At 30.8% G+C, this 27215-nt stretch overlaps 1 protein-coding gene across 1 annotated transcript in view; it reads left to right on the top strand.

Annotated features, from left to right (window-relative positions):
• LOC108912596 (ATP-binding cassette sub-family G member 4) overlaps positions 1-23752 on the top strand; it is a 50157-nt gene extending 26405 nt beyond the window's left edge. Inside the window, exons 2-9 of the mRNA XM_018717868.2 lie at positions 7011-7219; positions 14971-15285; positions 17735-18309; positions 18908-19171; positions 19223-19465; positions 19521-19621; positions 19716-19871; positions 21652-23752. Coding sequence (XP_018573384.1) covers positions 7080-7219; positions 14971-15285; positions 17735-18309; positions 18908-19171; positions 19223-19465; positions 19521-19621; positions 19716-19871; positions 21652-22002 — 2145 coding nt within the window. The 5' untranslated portion in view covers positions 7011-7079 and the 3' untranslated portion in view covers positions 22003-23752. The remainder of the gene's footprint in view (positions 1-7010; positions 7220-14970; positions 15286-17734; positions 18310-18907; positions 19172-19222; positions 19466-19520; positions 19622-19715; positions 19872-21651) is intronic.
• Positions 23753-27215: the final 3463 nt, after the last annotated feature.

Below are 27215 nucleotides of genomic sequence, written 5' to 3'. Positions count from 1 at the left end.
CAACACATAACCCCACAAAAAGAAGTCTAAAGGGGTGAGGTCCGGGGACTGGGGGAGCATCTAACTAGGCTGCCTCGGCCTATCCAACGATCGGAAAAAGTAATGTTAAGAAAGTCGCACACTCTCCGAAAAAAGTGAGCGGGGCCTCCGTCATGCAGTAACTACATATTTTGCCGAACATTTAATGACACGTCTTTCAATAACCCCGGCAAACGATTTTGCAAATAATCTAGATATAAAGCACCGTCTACGCGTCTAGGCAATTCAAAAGGTCCTATTAAAGTGTCATTAACGATACCAGCCCACATGTTCACTGAAAACTGTTGCTGAAAGGCACCGCGACGTATTTCGTGTGGATTTTCGATAGTCTAGTGGGGAGTGTTATGGATGTTACGTAGGTACACAATTTCGACTGAAACATGCTTCATCTGTAACAAGTATTTGCGCTGAAAATTGAGGATTTCTTGCATGTTCCTGAAGCAACCATTCGCAAAAACCTCGACATAGTGGAAAACCCTCAGGAGTATGAGCTTGAGCAAGTTGATTATGAAATGGGTACAACTGAGCTTCTCGTAATGTTTTAATTAGCTTTTTTTCCCTATGACCTTAAGCTTCCGATACAAGTTTATGGTATCAGTTAACTCAGTTTTTGCTCCTTTTTCACCCATTTAACACTATTTCAGTAAATATGCCATATTAATTTCATTAAGGCTTTTTAGTCTAAAATAAAGCTTTAAATATTACGTACCTACACATTTTTTTCTAAATCTGTAAAATCTAATCAATCATCTGTATTGTTTAATAATTAAATGAGCAAAATTCAAATGACATTTTACTTATAATTTTGTAACCTCACTTCTATGATTATGGTGATAATTAAATTACATATATATGTATTATCTGTAAATTGTAAACACGTGGTTGATATCTGATAAAGTAATCATACATCTCTTAAGCGAAAGCTCTTAATTATAATAAATATAATTAGACCAGTCATTCTACGGGAAAAGAAGCGATTTCAAGAAGAAATTGATAGCAGCAATCATGCGACGGAATCTTGTTAGGGGGGGATAGTTAACGAAAAATACATAAATTAGTACAGCCAATTTTGCCCCCACTCCGAATAAACAATGGTCAGTCAAAATGAGGTTTTTCTCAAATATAATTTTTCAGAGGCAAGATAGAGAAAAGTTATGGGTATTAAAAAAACCTACAATTTCTTTTTTATGCATTAAAATCGGTGCATTATTTATCGAGATAATTGCGAAAAACATGCATTTTTGTAGTGTTTTTTAGTTGTTACTAGCTTTTGCAATAATGGTCATAGGCGAATTTTAATCTACTAAAAATTAGGGTATCTATTATAACCCTTTATATGTGGCCACTGGCCACAAATTGGGCCCGATCGGTTCAATAGTTTATGAATAATTGCATTTGTTTATCCCAAACACGATTTTTTTAAACGATTGAGCTAGGTCAGTGTGTGCATAAAAATCAATTTAAACGCCGGGAAATGCTAGTTAAAAGTCTGAAAATTATGGTATGTTAAAAAAAAATGGATTTCTTTCAATTTTGTTGCATTTTTGTCAATGCAAAAAGGGGTATTTTTTTATAAATAAATAGAAGTAACTCCGGAACTACTGGTCTCAGGAAGACGACAGTCATATCACTTTCATCTGAAGATTTTTCTCTTAATCTTGCCTCTGAAAAATTATATTTGAGAAAAACCTACTTTGACCACTGTTTATTCGAAGTGGGGGCAAAATTGGTTGTACTAATTTATGTATTTTTCAGTAACTATCCCTCTTCAACAAGAAGAATATTCGGTAGTATTTAGAAAACCATTTTCCGGATCGAGTTGAAAATTTCAACAGTATTTTTTTAGATAAAAATTCTGAGTAAAACAAAAATACAATTGTTAAATTAGAAATTTAACAGGGTGCCGTGATATCATCCGATCATTTACTTAAAACGTTATTGCCTGCTATTGGATTTGTAAGATAATAAAAATTAACTTCTATAATAAAATAATCATCAGTAAAGCCATATCTAAGACCGACGCATCAAAATCTTTACAGCAAAATAATTTTAAATGCTAACTGCTGTGTTTATTGCGTTATTGTTTATGTTACGTAACAGGTATCCTAATTTGTAGTTATTATTAAGTATTATTACTATATGTCTAAGTATAAATTATTGTCTAGCAAAGACAATGTAAGTGGATACGTGATACATTAAGTACCTTTCCTTCAACTGGCAGTCTCAAGGATTTTTTTAATACAGTGTGAGTAGTAACCTGGTGTAAATGCGTATTTTAGTAATAAATTCCATCACTGGTTGGTGCGAAGTCCAGCCTAAGTGAATAAAATGGCCGTACGCGATGCCAGTAAATTGTAGAAGTTACTAAAATCCCCTACTGAATTTTAATACGCCAGGCGAAGTCAGTTGAACATGTAAAAAACGCTTGGCAATAAAATTTAATGATTTTCATAGGCGTCCCTAAAAAAGCTTCTGATAAATGTAATTAATTATAATAATTTATATATTATATAATGTGTAGAAAATTTATGTTATATGTTCATTTGGCCAACAGCATATTTTAATTATTTATGTCTTCAAACAATTTTAATATATTGATGGTAAATTTCGTTTTGTTCCGTTTAAAAGGTCTCCAAAATGCCATGTTGTTATTATTTATCCCTTTCGCAATTGTAATATCAATGATTAATAGAAAGTGCCTATAATAAACTAAAATTACCTGAATCACACCAAATTCTGCATTGCTGCACTGCACTGCTGGGCAATTTGTCAACCACTTGTCAACAGTTGAAATTTATTGCCCAGTGGCCCAATGTAGCTGTGTTTCTATAACGTTTGCCCGCGCTCGCATTCTTCAACTGAGCATACACATTTCTACCACCTCCACGTTTAGTTCGACCAGACATGTATATGGGTATGGCTAAATAAATATGGGAACTAGTTTTTCAAATATTGCAATGCCGAATTGCTGCGTCAGCGACCGAACCTGGTGCATACTGTCAACCTCTTGGTTCTTCAATTGATATCGGAAAGACTATACATAATATGTATTTTAGTACTAAATTCTAGCACTGGTTTTAGTAATGTTTCCGTCCACTGAATTACTGGTGCAAGTCGTTATCCCCTTTTCACTATGCTAATTAAACCTGTGGGCGTATTTTTTCTAGCGTCGATTGAAAATCAAAGTGCTTCTTTCAAATTACTTTCTACCCTATACAATTTTGTTGGACTTCTCTACTAATTCATATTTTAAACTTAATTAATTTCTCTAACAATGAAAAGATGTTTTTAAAGTACAATAAAGATTAAAGTAAGGTAACGGAGGTGAATAAAATTTTCATTTTTGAAAATGTATTTTTACTGTTCTGCAGATCATACATTATTGTTTATAAGTCGTGTGTGAAATATCCCACTCCTGACAAAAGTATTACTTTACACACTTATCAAATAAATAACTGTAGATAAAGTGTTTTTGCTTACGATATGAGAAAAAGCAATTCTGAATTAGATCAGCATGTATTAAATTTAGAAACAATTGGCATATTCTATGACATGCTATAATTAAATATTATTAAGCATATTTTTACATACATTTTGCGATGATTTAAGTAATAAAGTAAACTAACTATTAAAAAAAAAACTTATTCTGAAGAAATGTTGAAATTATATGATACTAGAGGCCTTAAGTTAATGATTTTAGTGCTAGAAGTTGATCGTAGAGGGTGGAGATGAAATACCCCAGGGACATTTTCGTAGGCGTATTCTAAATGAGACACCCCCAGAGAATAAACGAAGTTTTCTTCTTGGAAATACGCCAACTCAAAAAATTTATTGTGTGCGTTAATTAATTAGGCTTACTTTCATCAAAAAGTAAAATATTACTCCTCAACACGAAATGTTGTAATTTCACACTATCGCATTAAGAATATTTTCTGCATAAAATGGAGGAGACCAATTTACTTTGAATTTGAAAAATTTATTTCAAGTTATTTACTGAAATATTACATTCCATTAGTTAAACGCTGCAAACTGTATTAAAATTGACAAAAGTTACAAAATTACTCTTTGTTACCTTTAGTAACTTTTTGAAACCCTACTTGTGTAAGCCATATTATAGATATTTTGAAAAATTCAGTGCCTAGATACTTGCAGTCCAAAAATGGTAATAAAAATTAATTAAAAGTGATCAAAATATCGTTGAAGCGTATCGTATAGTTAAAGCTATTGTGCATCAAAAATTATAAAAAAATTAGTAGAATCCAAAAATATAAGAAAATAACTTCTACTATAAGCGGAAGTGTGATAAAAATATTATTTTATCTAAAGAGAACATTCTCAAAAATCTGCGGATCTAAATTTTAATATGTGAAATATAAAAAATTACTGTCAGTTATAATACATTTTTCGTTATTAATTTCATTTTAATACCTCTACAGATTTTTTCCTTTCCGCCACAAGGGTTGTAATATGCGTAATATAGTATATAATAATTGTCATAATCATTTTACAATTTATTTATAAACAGCCTTTATGCTTTAACGTGAAATTTGACAGGAACTTATACATAGCCGGAATTTTTTTTTGTATCTTATATATATCTATGCGTGAAATAAATTCCGCTTATCGTAGACAAAAGAGCTATTGAAATCAATCTTCTAAATATATTCTCGGAATATCCGCTCATTCATGTAATGAAATTCCATTAAATTATAAGGGAAGATATTCATAGCCGCCAATTCGTGCATACACTCGAAAGGTTAAGGACATATGGTGTGCGGGATTCATTAAATAAACGTAAGGCCTTGCATTATTTACAGATAGCTTATTTTAAAAACGAGTTTCTTATATTTTGCTATTACTCGGTCTAGATAAGATTAAGCAAATAAATACAGTCTGCAAAATATTGAGATATATTTTGTATGGAGTAGGTACTAGTAAAACAAATGATTTTAACTTGTATCCTTTAGAAAAAAAAGTTTTTTAGGACAGGATCGTCTAAAATATCATGTAAAAAATTACAGCCCTTAAAGTAAAATGAAAAAATAAAAACAAATTTTACATAGTGTCGGTTTTAATGCTAGACGATGCAGAGTAGTTTCCTATAATATCAGTTAAAAATAGTACATCTCATGAAGTATCTACAATTTAAATATTCATAACTGTGAGAAATTTCCATTAACTATTTTAAAAGTTGTATATTTCAGTAGTACGAGTGGTACTTAATATTTTTAGAAATAAACCACTACTCCTACGTAGAAGTTCTACTACTACTACTACTACTACTACTACTTACCAACGTAACTAAATATTTTCCTGTGGATGATACAGTAATAGTACCTTGAACAGCAATCAGCCGATCTGCAGAATTTATCCTTAATATCATTTTATCAGAAACATTGAACAGGTGTCTTTAGTTGGGAGCGACGAAATCAAAATTGAACGACAAATACGATTAGAGCCACTTGAGTCAGATTCATTTATTCTTTATCAGGCTTTGTAATATTGTACTATAAATAGTCTCGATTATCAAATATGTTCCCAGATGTTTTATTCCTAGTGTTCATTAGTAAACTCTGTACTTTAAACATATACTAGAATTTTGTGACCCATATAGGAACCTGTTCCAGTTTAGCATTTCTCATTGTACCCAGTGTCCATCGGGAATTTTGGATTTTACAATGCAACGTTCAAAACTCAAATGTAATAAATATTTAGCTCTAAAGCATTAGATTTGTAAGTACTTTCCTTTTATATTTTTTTTGTGCGGTAAAAAGTATCAACTCGAAAGTGACCTGGTTTTCAAACATAACAATAGATCTATTTTTTCTTTGACAGTTACGAATCAAATGAACAGATGAAGTTTTTAAAAAACTAAGTAATGTAGAAATTCTAGTATATATCCATAGTCGACACGTCTGTATATCTGTAGATCTATCATTCAATCTATATATGTCTGTAAATCTGTATCAATCAATTCAATCTATTAATGTTACTCAATATATAAACATCCTGTATACATAGTTAGTAGAGAAAAATTTTGAAAATAACATCCAATAAATAAATATATGTATATCTTATTTCATTATATTTTTAATCTTTATACTACAACAGAATAATAATATTCTATATGCCACACTTGAATTAAATCAGTACCTATTCAATGTGTTAATTAAACTAATGTTGCATCATAAAATTCACCTTGACCATATATTTCGTATGTTGTAGCATAATTTCAATGGGTCACATGACTTGCCAAATAGAGAAAATATTCATTAGGTATTTAATATTTTCAATTACAAGCAAATTTGTGCGTGAACACTTTGGATATTAAATACCAACAATATGCTTAAAAGGGCTAATTTCGGGAGTCTTCATCTTCATAGCGTCTCAATAATTTTGATGTTAATTTTGAACTACTTTTTTAATTTTATATAAACATTAATGTAAAACATGTCTAAATATTTTACATTCATTTTTTGGCAAAAATAAAGTCTGTTATGTGATTTTATTCTCCGATTTTATTCCAAAACAGATGACTAAAAAAAGTAACTGAGGCAGAGAGACCAATTTTTATAAATCAATGAAATTAATTATGTTTTTGATAAATAGATCTTCGTGCACTATTACCGACAAACCGTCTGTAGAAGTTTGGCAGTCGAAGTAAAATTTCCGTTACGTAATCATTTGTTAAAAATAAATTTTTGTTCTACTTCGATAACTTACCAAGTAAATAAAAGATTTATTTAAGAAACACAGAATATTTTATAAAAAGATATGAGGACTATTTATGTATTTTCAAATAAATTAATTTGTACAAAATATTTATTCAAACAAAATCTTTTAAATGACATTGTACGATAAGACATACAAATATTCAGATGCGATACAATTATGTACTGTAGTTTAAAATGAATTTCTGTATGCGAACAACACAGCAGTAAAAAATACTTTTACATTTTTTTTTGTTGCAGATACAGGGAATAACTTCACTGCAACCCAGCCTCTAAGTGTAGCAAACCTATGTCAAAGCGAAGGAAAAAATGACAGCTGATTTGAAAAGTGTAAATATACATCTACCAATAGACTGCGAGGATAATTGCGAAGCCGTGTCTTACAGCGCCAAAGGAATATGTTGTCCATTAAAGGAAATTGAATCTCTTAACAATGCTTCCGCCTTAAGGTAATAAATATCATACCTCTCATGACCGTTTGCATCGACGTTATACTAAGAACGACGTAATAAAACCGTTTCCTTAAGTTATTTTTATTTGAATGGTATAAAACAGCGAAAGCATATAGTTTTTGGAACGCCCTGTATAACAGGATGTAAATAAAATCCAAAAAGATTTCATTGATAACTTGTCCATGCAGGTGATTCTTTTAATACAAGTACTTTTATCAAAGAAAATAATATGTACATTAATTTGATACACGAAAAAAATATAAAAAAAAATTACACAATTGTTACACTGTTGACTATAACCTGTATAAAAAAATACTATTTGTGCCACATGTTACCAACAAATTATTTTTAATACATGTTTAATTTTGCTAGTCTTGTTAAATACACAGGCCCACAAACAGAAATCGAAAAGCCCTTTTTTCCAGACTAGCTGACCTTTATGTTTTTGGGGTCGCTGATCATGATCCCGGTGTCCATATGACCCCGTCACGTCTAGATCAAGGTCAAATGAAGGTCAACCACATTAACTCCAATGATACAATTTTTTGACTAATAAAATCTCAATATTTAATGGATTTTCTACGATTTTTGTATATGCTTTTGCTAGCACGTTACCCTTGACAATTATAAAAAAATTCTATAATACAGTTTCTCTAGAAATTATCTTGGAATACTGGAGAAACGTACACCACAAATTATTACACATAAATGTTATTTAAACAACGATTATATTAAATAAAGTTACAAAAACAACACACGTAAAATTAGGAAGAAAATAGTATAATTCTGAAATAAAACAAACATTGTTTAAGTACAGACAATGTTTAAGTGGAGTCAACAAACCAATTTGGCGAACAGTTAAAGATGATTACAGTTAATGTCTACATATCATACATATATCACTAATATTTTGCAACTACTTATCAGGTGCCAATAAATAAGAAATTTTAACACCGTATTGATATCTTCCAGTTTTTCAAGTATTATTGCAATTATTCACTACCAGGACAATTACCAAGAACAACCCTTCACACGTCTGTATATTTGATAAAACTAAATCTAACTAATATAATGTAATAAAAGCGTAAAATTCACAAACAGAACTCTTACTGCGCTTGCCACGGTCAGATATATCCCTATATCTTTTGAAAACTATCAAAAATTTCAAATAAAAACAAAATTATAGTAATATGTTTTAGCAAATATTTTCACAATATAGTCCAACCAAATTACACTTGAAGAAAAAAAAAATTGTTACCTGGACTTTTCTGAGTGCAAATGGTAAAAGAGCTTATAATAAACCTAAAAAAAATAAATGCGTGAGCAGGGGTGACAGAGGGTTGATTTGTGGGGTTGAAAAGTTGTGAAAAATTGTATCATTGGGATTTCTGGCGAAAGTTGACATCAGACAAAAAAGTATCCAATACAAAAGTTGTAGATCATGCAAAAATCTACAACTTTTGTAGAAGTCATTTTTTAAGATAACCTCATCATTTCCGAGAAAAATGCGCAAAACAGGTTTTTTGTTTTTTATTTCTCATTTCCGCAAAAATAATTTAATTTTGACGAAACGTGGTGAAAGTATACCTTTCTGTGTTTTAAATAACCACATTTTTTTAGATAAAAAAATCAAGAAATTTCTGAGATATTCATTTTGTAATCGTAGTTGTAAAAAGTTTTTAGCTTGTTTTAGCTATCATTTAAAATTTTTCCTGAGTACGACTCTGAACACTTTCAAAATATCTATTGGAGGAAGTCGTAACAGTATAAACGGCAATACAGCACAAAATATCCAACAATTTTTTTAATCAGTAATTTAAAAAGTTGTACCTAATAAAAAAAAATTATACGAATTTATGAAATGTTTTATTATTTCTAATTAGTATTGCTAATAGTAGTATATTACAATCGTAATATAATCTAATTCAAAATTAAAAATGACTAGATTTTGTCATAAAAATAGCAGCGACGTATTTAAAATATTAAGATGACTATGACCCCTCGAAGACGAAACGACGGATTGCAAAAATATTGACGCCATAGTATAGAGCGAAAAAAATGGCATTGTAAATATGCAATTTATTTTAAAATTCGTTTTCAAATAGAACCAGAAAAGAAATTAAACAATTTTGCAAAATTTCGGGTTTTTCCGGATACCTCCGGAACTACCCGGAATTTTAAAACTTTCTAAACGGCATATTGTTAGGTATAAAAAAACATTTTTTTTTTCTAATCTGAGCCACCCCGTATCTCTTAACGTTTCCTAAATGCTAAAGCTATTCCAACCTTATCTTGGATAGACTGTATATCACAGACCACCCTGTATATCAATGAATTCATCAAAATTTAAAAAAGTACACTAATCGATCATACGGAAAAATATATACTATTTATTTTATTTATTCACTATTCGACTTATGTTTATAGCAACACTGTACAAAAATAAAGTTTTGGGTCAAACAATGAGAGTTTTTTTTTTGTATTTTTCACAGATTTTTTTATTTCACCAAAAAGTATATGTCAAAACGAAAAAAATTATCAGCGGCAGAACTACGATGATTTTAGTAAGTAGAATTTTTATTTGAAAAAAAAAGTTTGACCGGAAAAAATTAATATCGGAAACCGGAGCTCGGAAACTTCGAAACTCGGAAAAAAATTTGTGGTTATTTAAGACACAGAAAGATATACTTTCACCAAGTTTCGTCAAAATTAAATTATTTTTGCGGAAATGAGAAATAAAAAACGAAAAATCTGAAAAAAAACCTGTTTTTCGCATTTTTCTCGGAAATTTTGAGGTTATCTTAAAAAGTGACCTCTACAAAAGTTGTAGATTTTTGCATGGTCTACAACTTTTGTATTGGATAATTTTTTGTTTGACGTCTACTTTCACCAGAAATCCCAATGATACAATTTTTCACAACTTTTCAACCCCCCAAATCAACATTCCGTCACACCTGCTCACGCATGTATATTTTTTAGGTTTATTATAAGCCGCTTTACCATTTCCACTTATAATAGTCCAGATAACAATTTTCTTTCTCTCTCTCTCTCTCTCTCTCTCTCTCTCTCTCTCTCTAAATGAGTTATTTCGATCGGTCTAATATAGGTACACTATTTTCTACTACAAATACAGATGATTTTTTTTTCCTGTAGAATATTATTAAGTATTTATAATTAATTTATTAGATTAAAGGAAATATAAAAATAAAAGGTGTTTATATATGAAACAAATACTAGTAGAACTGTAAATTTTCTATAGTTGACATCATGAGAATAATAATTATACATTCATCTGGCACTTACAAATAATGATATTAAAAATCATATTTATCTAATATATCTAATTAATTTAATCTATTATTATAACATTTTAAAATTTCGAAACAGTTGATAATTTCTGTCTGTTGTTATTAGGAAACAGTATGAGTAGGAACCTTTGAACTTTATCATGATAATGTAGCTCCGTAATGTTAAAACAGGTAAATATAATGTATGTAAATATAGCTTGAACGTTTCTCATTAAATAAAACTATAGGAAGATTTACTTAATAATAAGTTCCTCTGCTTGGAAGTACGACGCAAAAAAATAACGATAAATAATAATAAAGAAGGTGAAGTTATTTACAATTTTTGTGTATAGCAGCGTGTTTATTTATTTTGCAAGTGGGATTTACTTATTTTCAAAATGATTTGCGATAAGATAATAACCAACAAACCATAATTTTGCATGTGATAAAATATAAAAAAATAACTCCATAAACGTGATTGAACAGGAAGATAATCATTGCCGTGCATTTATTTTATCTATTTATTAATTTATTTTATTTCCTTTGTCTTGGCGCATTCATCAAATATGATTAAATTTTGTTGTATAACTGATTGGTAGAAAAGAACTGGATATAATTATAATTGCATAAAATACTGTCTGTAATTATTTGTTAATTGCATATTTACTCCTTTTTATTTAATTATGGCTTTTGCATAAAATACTATTAATTATTTGTTAATTGTATCATTTACTCCTTTTTATTTAATTATGGTTTTTGATAGTTAGTAAAAAAATGTTTTAATATACAATTTTTTTCCATTTAAAACACTTGTACTGACATAAAAGAGAACTAAACTGATATTTAGAATAAAAAAATAAGAGTTAGATCATCAACATAAAATAAAGCGAATAATGGTTATAAGACTTATGTCTCATTGTGAAACACGTAAATTATTTTACCTACGACCACTACTGTAAATACTTAAAAACACACCGTCTGCGATCAATGTAAGATTCCTATTACGTACGGTAAAAAAATCGCACAGTTTTCCTTGCAACGTTCAATACAATACTGTTTGTATTGACCGTTGCTAGGCGGTTGCTAGGAAAACTGTACGATTTTTTTACCAAGCTGTGCGTTTTTTTTACCGTACGACGTAATAGGAATCTTGCATTGATCGCAGACGGTGTGTTTTTAAGCATTTAAAGTAGTGGTCGTAGGTAAAGTATAGTACGTAATACGTGGTGTAACGCAATTACGCACTCATAGAAATACGCACTCGCCGCTACGCGGCGTCGTGCGTAACTTTTCCATTCGTGCGTAAAATGCTTTTTACAACACTTATTACGTAATATACTATTACTCATCGTTGCCATCGGTTCCATAATCTGGATGGTATCCCTTATAGAACGCATCATCAGGTATGTTTCTACCCTTATTTCGGCGAAACTTATATTTAATATTATATTCAATTTAATTCAAAATGACTAGTTTTCACATAGCAACTCATGTAGTTTATGCAAAATTGTCGCGCCACTTAGAAGATGACATTTGTAAAATATTTATTTTAGTTTTTAAACATTTAAGGTGTATGTGAACATTTTTATGTATATGCACAAAACATGTTCCTTGAAATTATAAGTCAATTTATGCAGCTTTAGTTAGGTTGGTATTATATTTAAGAAAATCACAAATTTGATACAATATATTAATTGATTGATAACTTATATATCAATATTAAGACATTTTTCGCACACAGGGTGTTTTTGGAAAATGTACCATAAATTAACTAGCTGATAAAAATCTGAAAATAAACCAATTTTTTCTGTACACAATGGTCTTTTGTTTAAAATACAGGGCATCACAGATGATTTTAAAATCAACTTTTTGCAATATTTTGCTGAATTCATTTTCCCACCTCTAACAATTACGAGTAGTTTTTAATATTATCGATTCAATTACAATTTGAAACCGAAAATTCAAATTTGTGACGAATAATTTAAAACATGCAGATTCAAATAGTTTACTTTTATATTTCTATTTAAAAGTATAAGTAAATAAGCTCCTATTTATAATTTGAATGTTTTATTTGAAAACTTTTGATAGTGACTATTTTTCTTTGAGTAAATTCTATGCCTACACATATAATCTATACCTGCCTAGTCATAAAACAAGTTTTATTAGCGTGCTCGCATGTTTCCTATGTCACGATAAACTGCTTTTCCATGATGAATTTCCATGTTTCCTTTTATGAATCAAACTAAAATGGAGTAAAATTCAATTTTGCTAATGCAGAATGGTTAGCATAACACTTTTAAATAGTGTGTAGTATTATACAGGAAGCTATAAACAAAAACTTCCGATCTAAAATGTTCCAATAACACTTTCGAAAACTAAGTTATTTTTTAAATAAATATTTGATTTAAAATAAACGAGTTGGTTCTCTGGAAATTACAAAAGGGTATATTTTTATTTTAAATTATTATTTCGAGAATAGAGCCGCTAAAAAAATTTCGCTATTGAGTTATATTTATGTGAATGTATACTTATATCAAATTTTGAATTTTCTTTTATACTATTTTTTTAGTTATATATTTGACGTGCTTCTTCCCCAGAGGAAAAGATTTCACAAATAATTCATGAGCACTTTTGAAAGATAACAGCTTTATTACATCCTGTAGAGATCGCATATAATTGAAACATTTGAACTAAAAACACACATTATTAAACCTTTGTAGTCACATTTATAGTCATGATGATAGTCATAACAGAATTCAATCAATATGACATACATAAAAACAGTGAAACTAATGCGCAGTGAGAATACCAATATACAATTGTATAGTCTAGTTACCAGTGACAAGTACTATTGAAAGTAATAACCTGGTGACCATTTAACATGTGATAATACTAAGTGGTATCTACAGGATGTTATCACGAAAATATTCTTCTACAAACAATTTAATAGTGATTCCACATAATTAAATCGAAATCGATCCAGGGTATTTTTTAATCTCTATGTTTACTAAATCTACCTACATAAACAGGTTCTATCTATTAAAAAAAAGAAAACATCAGTTATCAGTTCTAAACCTTTAAGCCTCACTGCGAAGAAAAAACATACTTTATGCACTGAACTATGTATTTGTATTTGTCGCTAATTATTCTACTATTTTTAACAGGGACTGCATAAAATAAATTAATTAAATTAATTCAAAGGTGATGTTTGTTCGGTATAAAGTTCAACAATACACATCAAAATATCACATTTTCTCAAATGAAAATTAAAATTGTATTTCATTACGTTCCTTGAAAACAAAAAAGACATTTGAAGAAGCAAAAAGTTTCTTAATAGCTTTTATATTTTTATAAAATAACACACAATAGAAACTCACGTTAAGAAAATGTATCGAATTTAGCGGATATCATTAACTATTTTAATTGCATCATTTCAATCATTCAATCTTCAGCAAAGAAAAAAATTATCTTTTATGTGTTTTTGGAAGTCATCACGGGGCAGAGAGGTCAAGGCATATAATTTTCTCATATTCATCAGCGCAAATACTGATTAAATAAGATCAAATGTATTAAGTATACTTCTATAGTTGATCTGGTAATTTGGTCATAAATAAAAAAATATTTAAACAAATTAATGAGCACTTTTTAGGAGTACTGTATTAGAAAAAAGATGTTTCATATCAACCGCACTCATCAAGTTTCTCTTATAAAGGGAACAATATTATGGTTCGCAAGAAATCCTGATTTGACCCCCATGTAGATTTTCTTATGGTATAACATGGGGCATTATTAAAAAACTTGATTTTATCCTTCGTCAGAACAGAATCAAGATATCGCAGATCTCCATTTATAATAAGATATTTATTCTTAATTTTGCAGGGTCAATAAATCAACGTATGCATTGTCAGAATCAATATGTATATTCACATATTGTAATCATCGTTTTCATTCACATATTTCTGTGAAATCACAAGAAAAATTTCTAAAATGTTGGTGTTTGCAATTTGTTGGTCGTAGAAAAGCAATAAAGATAAAAGGAATTTTTTTTTTGTGAATGTATATACAAGCAAACAAAAGTTAAAGTCTAGGCTAAAGTAAATAATAATCCACAATACAGTCATACACAGCTATAGTAAAGCAAGATGAATGTATGATTCATCATTATAAAATAAAGTATGAGCTGAAATTAATTAAAACCACTTCAATCAGATGATAGACCATTGCGTGCTAAAACCCATTAAATAAATTCTACAGCTATAAAATGTGTAACGCTAAGTTCACTAAAAACGTTATATTCTACTTTTTTTTTACTTGTTGAAATCAAAGATTCATCAAAACATGTTTTAAGAAAGTATTTGATTCGAAATGACCTGATTCCGTATCACCATATTAGATATTTGGCTAAGTTTTCTGGGGTTATTAACAATATATTATATATTTTAATTTTTTTATTTATTCCAGTGGTTCTCAAACAAACCTCTGCAATGGGTCCTCGTCGGTGACGATAAATAACGCGGGCACCTTGAGAAAAGTACTCAACAACAGTCCCAACAATCAAAAGAAACCAACAATATCACTTACGCACTTGCCCAAAAGACCCCCTGTGGACATCCAGTTCATCGACTTGTCGTACTCAGTGTCGGAGGGAAGGAAGAGGGGGTACAAAACTATATTAAAATGTGTTAACGGAAAATTTAGATCTGGAGAACTAACTGGAATCATGGGCCCTTCTGGGGCTGGGAAGAGCACCCTCATGAATATTTTGGCGGGATATAAGTAAGTAGACTCTTCGCTGAACACATTAAGAAATATATAGAGTAGTATTTCATTATTTCGAAAAATCGCAACATTCAACCGGGTTCAGCATTTTAGTAGACATGCTTTTAATTTTATATAAAAAAGGTGTATTACCTGAAAATTAAGAAATCGATAAGTATGCAAAAGATATTTCAGATCATAGATAAAATTCTTAACTGATACTAAGATTGAATTAAAATTGACAAACACATAGGTAGCTAACATAAAAATAATGTAATATTTCAAAAAAATATATTTTATTCATGTTATTCTAACATCACCTTTGACAAAGACTAACAAGTAAATGTATGTAACCACATTAGATTTAATATGTATGTTTTCAGCCACTAGAATTGAATAATTCCAAATATATCGAATTTTCACCATCAGTAACGGTATTTAATATATAGGGTGGCCAAATGAAAACGAAACATAGCCATTTTGAGGAACTGTGTCAAGATTGTAGAAAAACGCTCAGACCCGTCGATTTTAGATTAAAGGGGGGCATTCCTTGATGGTATTTTTGACTCCGCCACTTTCACCTCCAAGCAAGGGTAAGCATCACCCCAAAATATTTAAAGGAGCATTGGGGGTTGAGTAATATTTCTTTTGGAAGCTCTTATAATTCTCTTTACAACAGGCTTTAAATTATATAATTCCGCCCAATACTTATCAAGAATTTTTATTTTAAATTTGAAACTTATGTACAAACAATTACTAACGGTAAAAATGTCAGTCATTCGAGTTAAGTACGCCAATGGTATAAATTTAGTATTTCTTGCGTTACAGAAATGAATTCTATACATACACAATGAACGTAAAATTAGTGGATTCCAAATTATTTTCTAGTATTATTTGGAAGCTGAAAAAACGAGAAATTAAAAAACCTATAGTTAATGAAGCTAGTGAAGTTGCAGTTTTGGGACAGTTTCATCTTGATCCTACATTAAGTACGAGGCAGCACGCATCTGTGTCTGGGATCAATCGAACTAGCATACAAACCATTTTGAAGAAGAATAAATTCCATCCATACAAAATACATTTAGTCCAGGAACTTCATGAGGATGATTATGACCGCCGTTTGCAATTTTGCGAAATAATAATAATTATTTTAACATCTGTTTTTCTGATGAATGCAGTTTTTTCTTGAACGGGATGGTAAATCGTCACAATTGCCGCTATTGGTCTGATTTAAGCCCAAGAGTTTTTCACGGGGTGCATACACAGCAACCGGAAAAATTAAATGTATGGGCTGGAATTTTCGGTGACCGGCTGGTGGGTCCTTTTTTTCTACCTAATAATTTGTCTGGCCAAATGTATTTGCAATTACTGGAAGACGCTATTGACCCTGCCTTGACTGATATTATTAAAAATATTCCAAAGTATGATGATCATTTGACTTTTCAACAGGACGGTGCTGCTCCGCATTATGCGTTAATTGTCCGTCAGTATTTGGACCAACGTTTTCTACGGAATTGGATTGAGAGAAGAGGCAGCATTGAGTGGCCTCCACGATATCCGGATTTATCGCCCCTTGGGTTACCTAAAAAGTAAAATCTATAAAACACAGCCAGCGTCGCTGGAAGATTTGCGTCAAAGAATCGTTGACGAATGCCGTCGAATCACTCCGGAAATGCTTCGGAATGTGCGGGAACGTTTCGTACAAAATCTTTATTCTTGTATGGAAGCGGGCGATCATCAGTTTGAACATTTAATCAACTAAGTAGTTAGTAAGCAACTAAACATAATTTAAATTTTAAAGTGTAAATTTTTTTCAAAGTATTGGGCGGAGTTATAAAATTTAAAGTCTGTTGTAAAGAGAATTGTAAGAGCTTTCAAAAGAAGTATTACTCAACCCCCAATGCCATATAAATATTTTGGGGTGATGCTTAACCTTGCTTGGGGGTGAAAGTGGCGGAGTCAAAAATACCAGCAAAGAATGTCCCCCTTTAATCTAAAATCGACGGGTCAGAACGTTTTTCTACAATCTTAACGCAGTTCCTAAAAATGGCTCTGTTTCATTTTCATTTGGCCACCCATCTCTACATATTATATATATTTCTGCATTTTGAATATTGCTTTTCCAACTGATCTCCTTATGAATAGAATTAATTAGAACAAAAATTCATATAAAATCCAAAACTTAAAAGAAAATAAATTTCCGAAGACCATGTAAAAGTATTGACCATACGAGTACATGTGTCTAGATTAATGTGAATACAAAAATGACAACCAAATTTACTTATATCCAAATTACTTTATTTATCCGCTAGAAGATGTTTGACAAAAACTGTAGTTTTTCTACATATTGTTCTAAAATCCTTACTCCAATTTAAATGTAAACATATATTAGTACTTATGTAAAGACATCGCTAGATCATACTTTTTTGTCCGCTGTAAACTTTATTAAAAAGAAAATATTTTGCAGAACTTCGAACCTCGACGGACAGGTTCTGATAAACGGAAAGGAGCGCAGCCTGCGTCGCTTCCGGAAAATGTCCTGTTACATCATGCAGGACGACTGCCTGTCGCCACACCTCACCGTCAAGGAGGCCATGCAAGTGTCGGCAAATCTCAAACTGGGCAAGGGTATCACGCAGTCCGAGAAAAAGATCGTCATCAACGAGATCATCGAGACGCTAGGCCTGCAGGACTGCGTAGACACCAACTCCTCTAGTCTGTCCGGAGGACAAAGGAAGAGGCTCTCTATAGCTCTAGAATTAGTGAATAACCCGCCGGTGATGTTCTTCGACGAACCCACCAGCGGCCTAGACAGTTCTTCGTGTTTTCAGTGTTTGTGTTTGTTGAAATCGCTCGCCAGGGGCGGCAGAACTGTCATCTGCACCATTCACCAACCCTCGGCGCGGCTTTTCGAGATGTTCGATCACCTGTATATGTTGGCGGAGGGACAGTGCATTTACAGGGGGCCCGTAACTGGGCTGGTCAGGTTCTTGTCTAGTATGGGACTGAATTGTCCCAGTTACCACAATCCTGCTGATTACGGTAAGTTCAACTATGTAAATTTGTGTAAGAAAGAGTAAGATTTTTCAAACCCTTATCCCCATAGGGGTTACATTATGTAAGTCAAGTCTCTTTTTCTCATTTGAACTACCATGACCACCGAAGAATTTTTTTTCAAGAAAATGGATTTTATGTCTACAATAGTCGTTTTCACCCTCATAAAGGGATAAGACGAGGAAGGTGGTTTAAAATGGTATTCTTTGGTCATTATAAATTCGTTTTTCACCTCCATACAGGGGTTGTTTTGATTATGTCTCCATTGTTTTCGGGAAAATAAATACCATATTCGTATTCAACACCCCAAAATTAGAATAAAAATACTGGTTTCACACTTTTCCTTTGATGGCCCAAAATTGTCTGTTTTTTAACATTGTTCTTTAAAGTGTACCAGTGGTCTAGGACCAGGAATTCAAATTTTCAAAGTATCAGTAGAGGTCAAATCTTCCCATATTTTTCCACCAATTTAGTATTCCGATCCTCACATTGAATGTGAAACCACAGAATATCCTAACTATATATTCTGTGGTGAAACTAATAAACATAACATCCATACATGTTTATTTATAAATGTATTTTCCAGTGATGGAAGTGGCTTGTGGAGAACATGGAGATTATGTTCAAAAACTAGTAATAGCAGTAAATGCAGGTCAGTGCAACAAGTACATCATGCAGGGCCACAATGAAGGAAACAAAATGATCTCTAATGATATTTTCAAGCAGAGTGGACCTCCTGGTGAAACTGTGGCGGTCCCAAATGGCTCTGTAAAAACACCCATCACACCAGCAACATGTACAACATCACTTTTAGATTCCTCAGAACACCTACCACAATCAGAAAAAAATGGTATTAAAGGCATTCAATATAGGGGAACTCCGTTAAATTATTACTTTGCAGGATTTCCAACCACTGGTTTCCAGCAATTCGTCATATTGCTTAAAAGGAGTATGTACATAATCCTCATGGATAAAACACTGACAAGAATGAGATTGGTCGCTCACTTCATTATAGGCTGCCTAATAGGTTTAATTTATTATGACATAGGAAATGATGCTGCCAAAGTTACGAGTAATGCAGGATGCTTATTTTTCTGCGTAATGTTTATGATGTTCACAGCAATGATGCCCACAATCTTAACTTGTGAGTTACTGCTTACGTAACTGATGATCTCCATACTAAATTAACTTTTTTTCAGTTCCTCTAGAAATGTCGGTCTTCGTTCGAGAGCATCTAAATTATTGGTACTCAGTAAAAGCATACTACCTTGCAAAAACTCTCGCTGATATACCATTCCAAGTAAGTTATATTACTAAAAAGCACAATCTCATTTTAATTACATATTATTGTTTACAAACCAAAAATGGTTAATGATTACCTTCAACTTTTTCAGATCATTTTAACAACTTGTTACATAATTGGGGTCTATTTTATTACATCTCAACCGCTAGACGCAACAAGATTTGGAATGTTTCTTCTGGTGGCTGTTCTAATAGCACTAGTTTCTCAAAGTTTTGGTTTATTAATTGGTGCTGGATTCAATATTGAGGTAAATTATTTTGTTAAGTAGATATTATAAGTGGTCTGGTCTAATTATTAGAATTTGACATTTGTCTGCACAGTCATCAGTAAAAGATTTTAAAATAGTTTTAATAATACAACAATAGATTAATAAAATACACACCAGTGTCTTATTTAGTTGCAAGTAAATGGTGGACCTTGGCATATATGCCACTAAAATCGTTTTTGTTGGAATCACCTTCAAACACTTATATTTATCTACAGAGATATATTTGCATACTTAAAATACTTCACTTAAACACTGCAAAGTATTTAATTAATGTGTGGCATGTCGATAGCAAGAGAAATAAAAACTGGTTGCTGAATAAAAAACAGAACTCTACAATAAACTGTGAGTGATGGTTTCTACTATTTGCAGCACAAGTTTATTAGTTAATTTCATTACTCATATATTGTATAAATTCATATTAAGTGAGTATGGGAAGAACATTGTAATACTAATTGCATCGCAATTCAGTGTAAGAAAAGATTCCACCATAAGGGTATGAACATTACAAATAATGGAAAAAATTTCATTAACAAAAATAAAAATATGAATTCTATACTGTGAAGTTGGAAATTGTAGAATTTGAAAGTGAGAAATAAGAAAATTGAAGACATCTGTGAAATTTTAAATTCCTTGTCAAATGATAGTATTATGACTACAGAAAATTAAATAAAAGGAAAAGTTATGACGAAGTTATAGTCTTTCCGAAGTAAGTTGAACATGTATAAAAACGCCTAGCAATTAAAATTAATGAGTTTCTTGAGCGTCCCTAAAAAAGTTTCCTGCTAAAGGTAAAAAAAAATAAAAATTTGTATATTTGTAGAAAATTATATGTTCATTTGGAAAACAACATATTTTAATAATTTATGTCCTCAATTTTCTTTATATAAATTATAAATTGTCCGCCGAATTACATCTCTCGTCATGTCATCGATATTTTTTTTTGTTTTCGCTTCCTCTTTACACAATGATCTATAACACCTTGTTTAATAACACGAAAAATTGTGGACACTGAAACTTTAGTTAATATATGTGAATTCTATTTATAATTTCATTATCTGGTTTTTCATTTTCTTCCTTTTTTAAACAACGGTAAATATTTAAAATGACACGCCGACATTGAACATGTAGATTTATATTTTTAAATTCTTTCATCAACAACCGGTTCTACTAATTCAATATTTTCTCGCGGTATTTTGTTTTGTCCCTTTTCAAAAGGTCTCCAAAATGCCATGTTGTAATAATATTAGTAAACAAAATATTCCTCTTATTTCTCCCTTTCGCAATTGTAATATGAATGATTTATAGAAAGTGCTTAAAATAAATTAAAATTACCTGAATCATACCAAATTCCGCATTGCTGCACTGCACTGCTAGGTAATTTGTTGACAACTGAAATTTATGGCTGGTCGCCCAGTCCGGCTGTGTCTGTTTGCCGTTTGCCCGCGCGCAGACCTGTATATGGGTATGGTTAAATAAATATGGGAACAAGTTTTTCAAATATTTCAATGCCGAGTTGTTGCGTAGCGACCTAACCCGGTACATACCGCCAAGCTCGGAAAACTATACTAGTGAAGCTATTATTATTGATTAAATGTGATATTTTTTACACCCCATATCTTAAAAACCAACTGCTTTAAACTCTTGGTTCATCAATGTTTTTTTTAGTCTAAAATATTTAAGGAGCAACTTTTTTATATACATATTAATTGCTTGAAAGCCATTGCCTTAAAATATTTTAAATATCACTTTCTTTTTGCAGGGTGGAGTATTTTTAGGACCAATATCAACGATACCGATGGTGTTATTCTCAGGTTTCTTCTCTAACTTAAATGACATACCTTACTATATAAAGTGGTTACCATATGCCAGTTACCTAAAGTATGGGTTCGAAGCCAGCATGATAGCTATTTATGGCCTAAACAGGCCAAAGTTGGAATGTACGGTACCCTACTGTCATTTCAAGTATCCTAAGACATTTTTAGATCAAATGTCTATGAATGATGACATGACATCGTACATTATCGATGTCGCTGTACTCAGTGGATTATTCATTCTACTCAGGATATGTGCGTACTTTGTACTTCGAATAAAACTATTTCAGAACCGGTAGAGAAGGATTGCGCTGGTCATTTGGATGGATTAAAAAGGAGAAGGGTGCAAATATTGAGGTGTGGGAAGAGCTCAAATTAGATACACGTAGAATGGAATAACTAAGATATAATACGGTTAAACAATGGGCATATAATCACCGACATATATTTTTCGACATACCACTTCTGTATAAAGGGAATTTTTTAAAGTAAATTGTATAGTAGACTAATAGAGAATTTGTAATACATACAAATTGCTGTATTTGAGTTAGAGTATATGTCTTTAGTTACAATATCCAGATATACAATGTTCTTTGTGGAATAATCTGTATGGAATTTCATACCAATCACACTCAATTTTTTAGCTCCTAAAGCAAATAAAATAATATATATAAATTTTTAGAAATATGTCAAAGTATATATACCATAACTCATAATTAACTATTTAAATAGTTATAACTACATATCTAAGACAATTATGTAAAATTCAGTATAATGTGTCCCATACACTACAGTTTTCACTGTATGATCAGAACCATATAAACTAAATATGTGTCATTTAAAACAATGTGATTAAAACTGAAACAAATGATTCACAAATATTATCCTGTTTTAATCCATACAGACTTGATCGTACAGCCGTATTGTGTCCATATGTCAAACTCCAAAATATCTTTCGAATATCTCTAAATAAAAGCTGTATTCTACTCTAAAAGAATATCTACATACTATGCAGTACAAGAACGTCACCCCACCCCTTTTCCACTTTTTTGAAGAGAAACATTCAAACAGGTCAATTTTTTATTTCCTATTGACTTTATTTGATTATTTTAGACTGAAGGTGTATGTTTAGGTTAAAATCGTATGTAATGTCCCAAAAAATTTTATTCCACGGATTAAGTTTACCGAAATTACATAAAGTACGTATTGGATCTTTATGAAAAGAATTTATTATTGTTTTAAATTGTCTGAAATTTTATAAAATGTGTAGACATATTTATAGCTCAAAATATAGCCGACAGAGATTATTCCGCTAACTAAAGAGATTGTGTGAATTTTTCTCAAAGATATAGGCTAGTTGCATAGTTATAACTGACCAATTCTAAAAGTATATGTTATTTGAAATAAAACTTTTCCAACTTAATTCACTCGCGGTAGATTTTCTTAGTTTTTTATTCGGAATTAAAAAAAAAGATAGATACAAATGTAAGTTTGCAGTATAAGCTATACAACTAGTTTATAATCACTAAATCATGTTTTAGAAAATATGGTATTAATTAGATATTAAAACATAAATTTTGTATAAGTCTGACATCAATATTTTAAGACATAAACTTCACCAGGAGATATCACAAATTATTTTAAGTAAAAAGTTTGCTGGAATTAGAAAGAATGTCACATTTTCTAAAATATCTCTGAAAGTGTTTAACTTAGGCCGCTGATTTATTTGAATGGAAACAAAAACCTGCTAAATTTACTTACAAATCAGTCAGTACTATTAGGAGCCTCAGAACTTCAATGTCAATGAGTATTCTGCAAAAGCGATTAGCATTTTTATTACTAATTAAAATTCTAAGAAAAAATATTTCGAGTAACTCTAAAGCTATTAGTTCCACAAAAACAGTTTATGGAAATTTTTTGTTAGAAATATAATTTTAAACAGAACGTAGTGTATCCAAAAGTTCAAAAATGATTCTTCTTCTTCTTCTTTCCTAATGGTTGGTCCTAATAAGCCCTTTTGACAAAGTCCAAATGCTTCCTTGCTGACACTTTTCTCAGTTCCTTGGGTTCCAAATAAGGTCTCCTCATTCTACTACGTGCAAGTTTCATCCACCGAGTCACATCCTCGGCAGACCAGACTGTCTACAAGCTTTAGCTTATATAGATGTTTCCGACAGTGACAGTGTCCCGTATGAGTTATCGTTTGCTCTTTCCTTCGAGGGATACTCCATGAACTCCTTAGGATGGCTGTGTCCTGGCCTTGAAGTCCAGTATTTCCTGTGTTCTGTCTCGGTCCATTTGCCCAGAGCCCATCAAAAATGATTAACGTAAAATTTTTAGGAGCTATATACTCTTAGAGAATTAAAGTTATTTTCGATTTATTTATTATATTGTATGTATGTGAGCAGGAACATGGTTCGTTTTTCAAACAAAATGTGGGTTTTTTCTTAGAAAGTCCACTAATAATAAAAAGCACTAATTAAATTTGTAGAATTCTGAGACTTCTAATGGTACTGAACCCTAGTATCTTCACCACTGGACTCAACTTAGCAGATTTTTCGTTCTACTTAGATAAATCACTGGCTCAAATTTTGTCAGTCTACGTTAAACATCATCAGAGATATTTAAGAAAATGTGATATTTTTTTCTAATTTCAACACCCTGTATCTCGAAAACAAAGTGAACTAAGACCCACATTCATAATGCTTAAAATAATTTGTTCTATCATCTGGTGAAGTTTCCTTAATAAATCGGAATCATCAGAATAAATTTTTACTAAAGTTCCGAGATTATTTTTTGTAATAAATTTTTTATATCAATAATTATAAGATGCAATATGTATTTATTATAGAATTATCGTTGTGATGAAGTTTTTGATGAAAGTGAAATGCGCTAAGGAGCAACATACTTTTTTCTATTTTGCTGGTTTGTTAAACAAAACTTTATTAGTCTATAACTGATGTATCAAAACTATTTATTAAATATTTAAAATATGTACCTAACTATTACACATCATTAGACATGATACTAAACGCAGAAAATATAAATTTAAAAATATGATTAGTGGAATGTAAAATATCAACTTTGAGACAAATCGTTTCTAATAAAATCTTTTACTCTCCATCCTGTTGACAGAAATAATATTGTGATAGTTTAGTAGGTTTTTTTATTGTGATGTTTTTATATTGGCTATGGAGCCAAAAAAATTGTGTAACTCTCATAGATATTACCACAGCTTCACTAAATATGCATTTTGCTTGGGCAACAAAAAGACTGTACCGAAATATAATTTGCTTGAAGTGGAGCTTGTCAAACACAATTTTTTTAGTTCAATCTATTTATACGGTTTAGATATAGGTTAGACCAATTTTTCATTTTTTATATACACATAATCACTCCAGCAATCCAATTCGTAACTTTTTTATTGTTTTGCTACTATTCACACTAATACTCAATACCAAATCATTTTAGATTTAGGTGCTAGGATTTTTGGGATTCCTGGAAGTATTCATAGTTTGCCTATATATGTATATACATTTACAACAATACATTTTTATACAAATTAAAACGTATTTTTGTTAATAATTATCTGAAAACTTATTAATGTCTGCAAACAGGGCTGATTCCTTGCGTACACTTTGCTTCTGCGGTTTATTGAGATAAGACAACTTCAGTGTGAGCTTGTTGGAAGAGAACTTCCATAAACCACACTGGAAACTAGTAGGGCTCTTAGATGATTACAATACAATAAAAAACTGTAAAAGACTTACCTAGCACCAAGGCATGAATCTAACAAATTATATACACAATAATTATAACAGCACATTCAAAAACCTCTAGCGTTGTTACACCAGTATGGTTATGATCAGTTATGATGCAAATATGGAGCATTTGGAGTAAAAAAATGAAAAAAACTAAAGTGAAGAAATGGTGTAAAAAAAATATAACCAAAAAGTTTACCTTTGAGTATTGCTGGTTGCCTACATGGCTTAATAGTACTTTCTAATTTAAATTCTGCTTATACCTTGTTTTTTTTTACTTGAAATAATTTAAAATTTTCTCAAACACTATTCATAAACATTCATCTGATCACCAAAATCGGTTAAAAGAAATTATTTCAATTATTTCTACAAAGAAAATTTTACATTTTAAACCAACCAAACTAAAATTAATTTGCAAGAAAATGTAAGTTTAAAATGTATCGCAACTTTTACAAACTGTACTAGGAAACGTTCCACACTTACCAAGCTTCCTGGTTCTCACAAATGTTTCATTTTATTTTTATTTTTTGGTCAATTTTTTATTTTTTTTTGAGCGGCTGCCCTCATAAAATGGACATTTTATATACAGGGTGACAAACCACAAAATTACCTACTTCTATTACTATAGCTCATGGCACATTATTGTCAGTGAGGTAACGTTGGTTATGTATTAGGATGTGAAAAAATATACTAATTCCATTTTCTATCATTTTTGCAATTTTTTAGTTCAAAATTACATTCTAAACACTTGTATGCAATTTTTGTTAAATTTATATATTTTATAAATGTATACCTGTACCGATACCCCTGTATATTTTTCAGTTTTTGTAATTTCAATAAAATTTCTTTTCTAAAGGTGATCATACATGATGTTTACATAATTTTTTTAAGGTATAAATACCAATAATGATTATATCAACTAGTCTTGACAATTACCAAAACAAATAAACTACTAAACAGAATTTGGGTCATATGCAGGTTGTTTTCAAAAGAAGTAGCATAAATGGTATAGTCTTTCCGATCTCAATTGAAGAACCAAGAGGATGGCAGTATGTACCAGGTTCAGTCGCTAACGCAGCAACTAGGTATTGAAATATTTGAAAAACTTGTTTCTATATTTATTTAACTATACCCATATACAGCTCTGGCCGCCCAGTTGAAGAATAAGCGCAGGTAGAAGTGGCACAAACACAGCCGGACTGGACGACCAGCCATAAATTTCAGTTGTCAACAAGTTGCTTAGCAGTGCAGTGCAGCAATGCGGAATTTGGTGTAATTCAAGTAATTTTAATTTATTATAGGCACCTTCTATTAGTCATTCATATTACAATTGCGAAAGGAAGAAATAAGAGGGATATTTGGTTTACTAATATTATTACAACATGGCATTTTGGAGACCTTTTGAAACTGAACAAAACGAAATTTAGTTTACCATCAATATAATAAAATTGTTTGAGGACATAAATAATTAAAATATGTTGATGGTCAAATGAACATATGTATAATAGAAATTTTTTACACATTATATACAAATTATTATAATTTTTTACCTTTGGCAGAAAACTTTTTTAAGGATGCATATGACACTCATTAAATTTTATTGCTAGGCGTTTTTATATATGTTCAACTGACTTCGGAAAGACTATACCGATGTAATGTGAGTGATAATGAATTTAATTTTTTTGTTAATAAACAGTTAGTTTTAGAGCAAAAAAGTGGGAGGTAAAAGTTTTAAAATAAACCAAGCTATA

This window comes from Anoplophora glabripennis, unplaced genomic scaffold, assembly GCF_000390285.2.
Source record: "Anoplophora glabripennis isolate ALB-LARVAE unplaced genomic scaffold, Agla_2.0 scaffold296, whole genome shotgun sequence".
Classification (NCBI taxonomy): domain Eukaryota; kingdom Metazoa; phylum Arthropoda; class Insecta; order Coleoptera; family Cerambycidae; genus Anoplophora; species Anoplophora glabripennis.
This window is presented reverse-complemented; position numbering and strand designations above follow the sequence as displayed.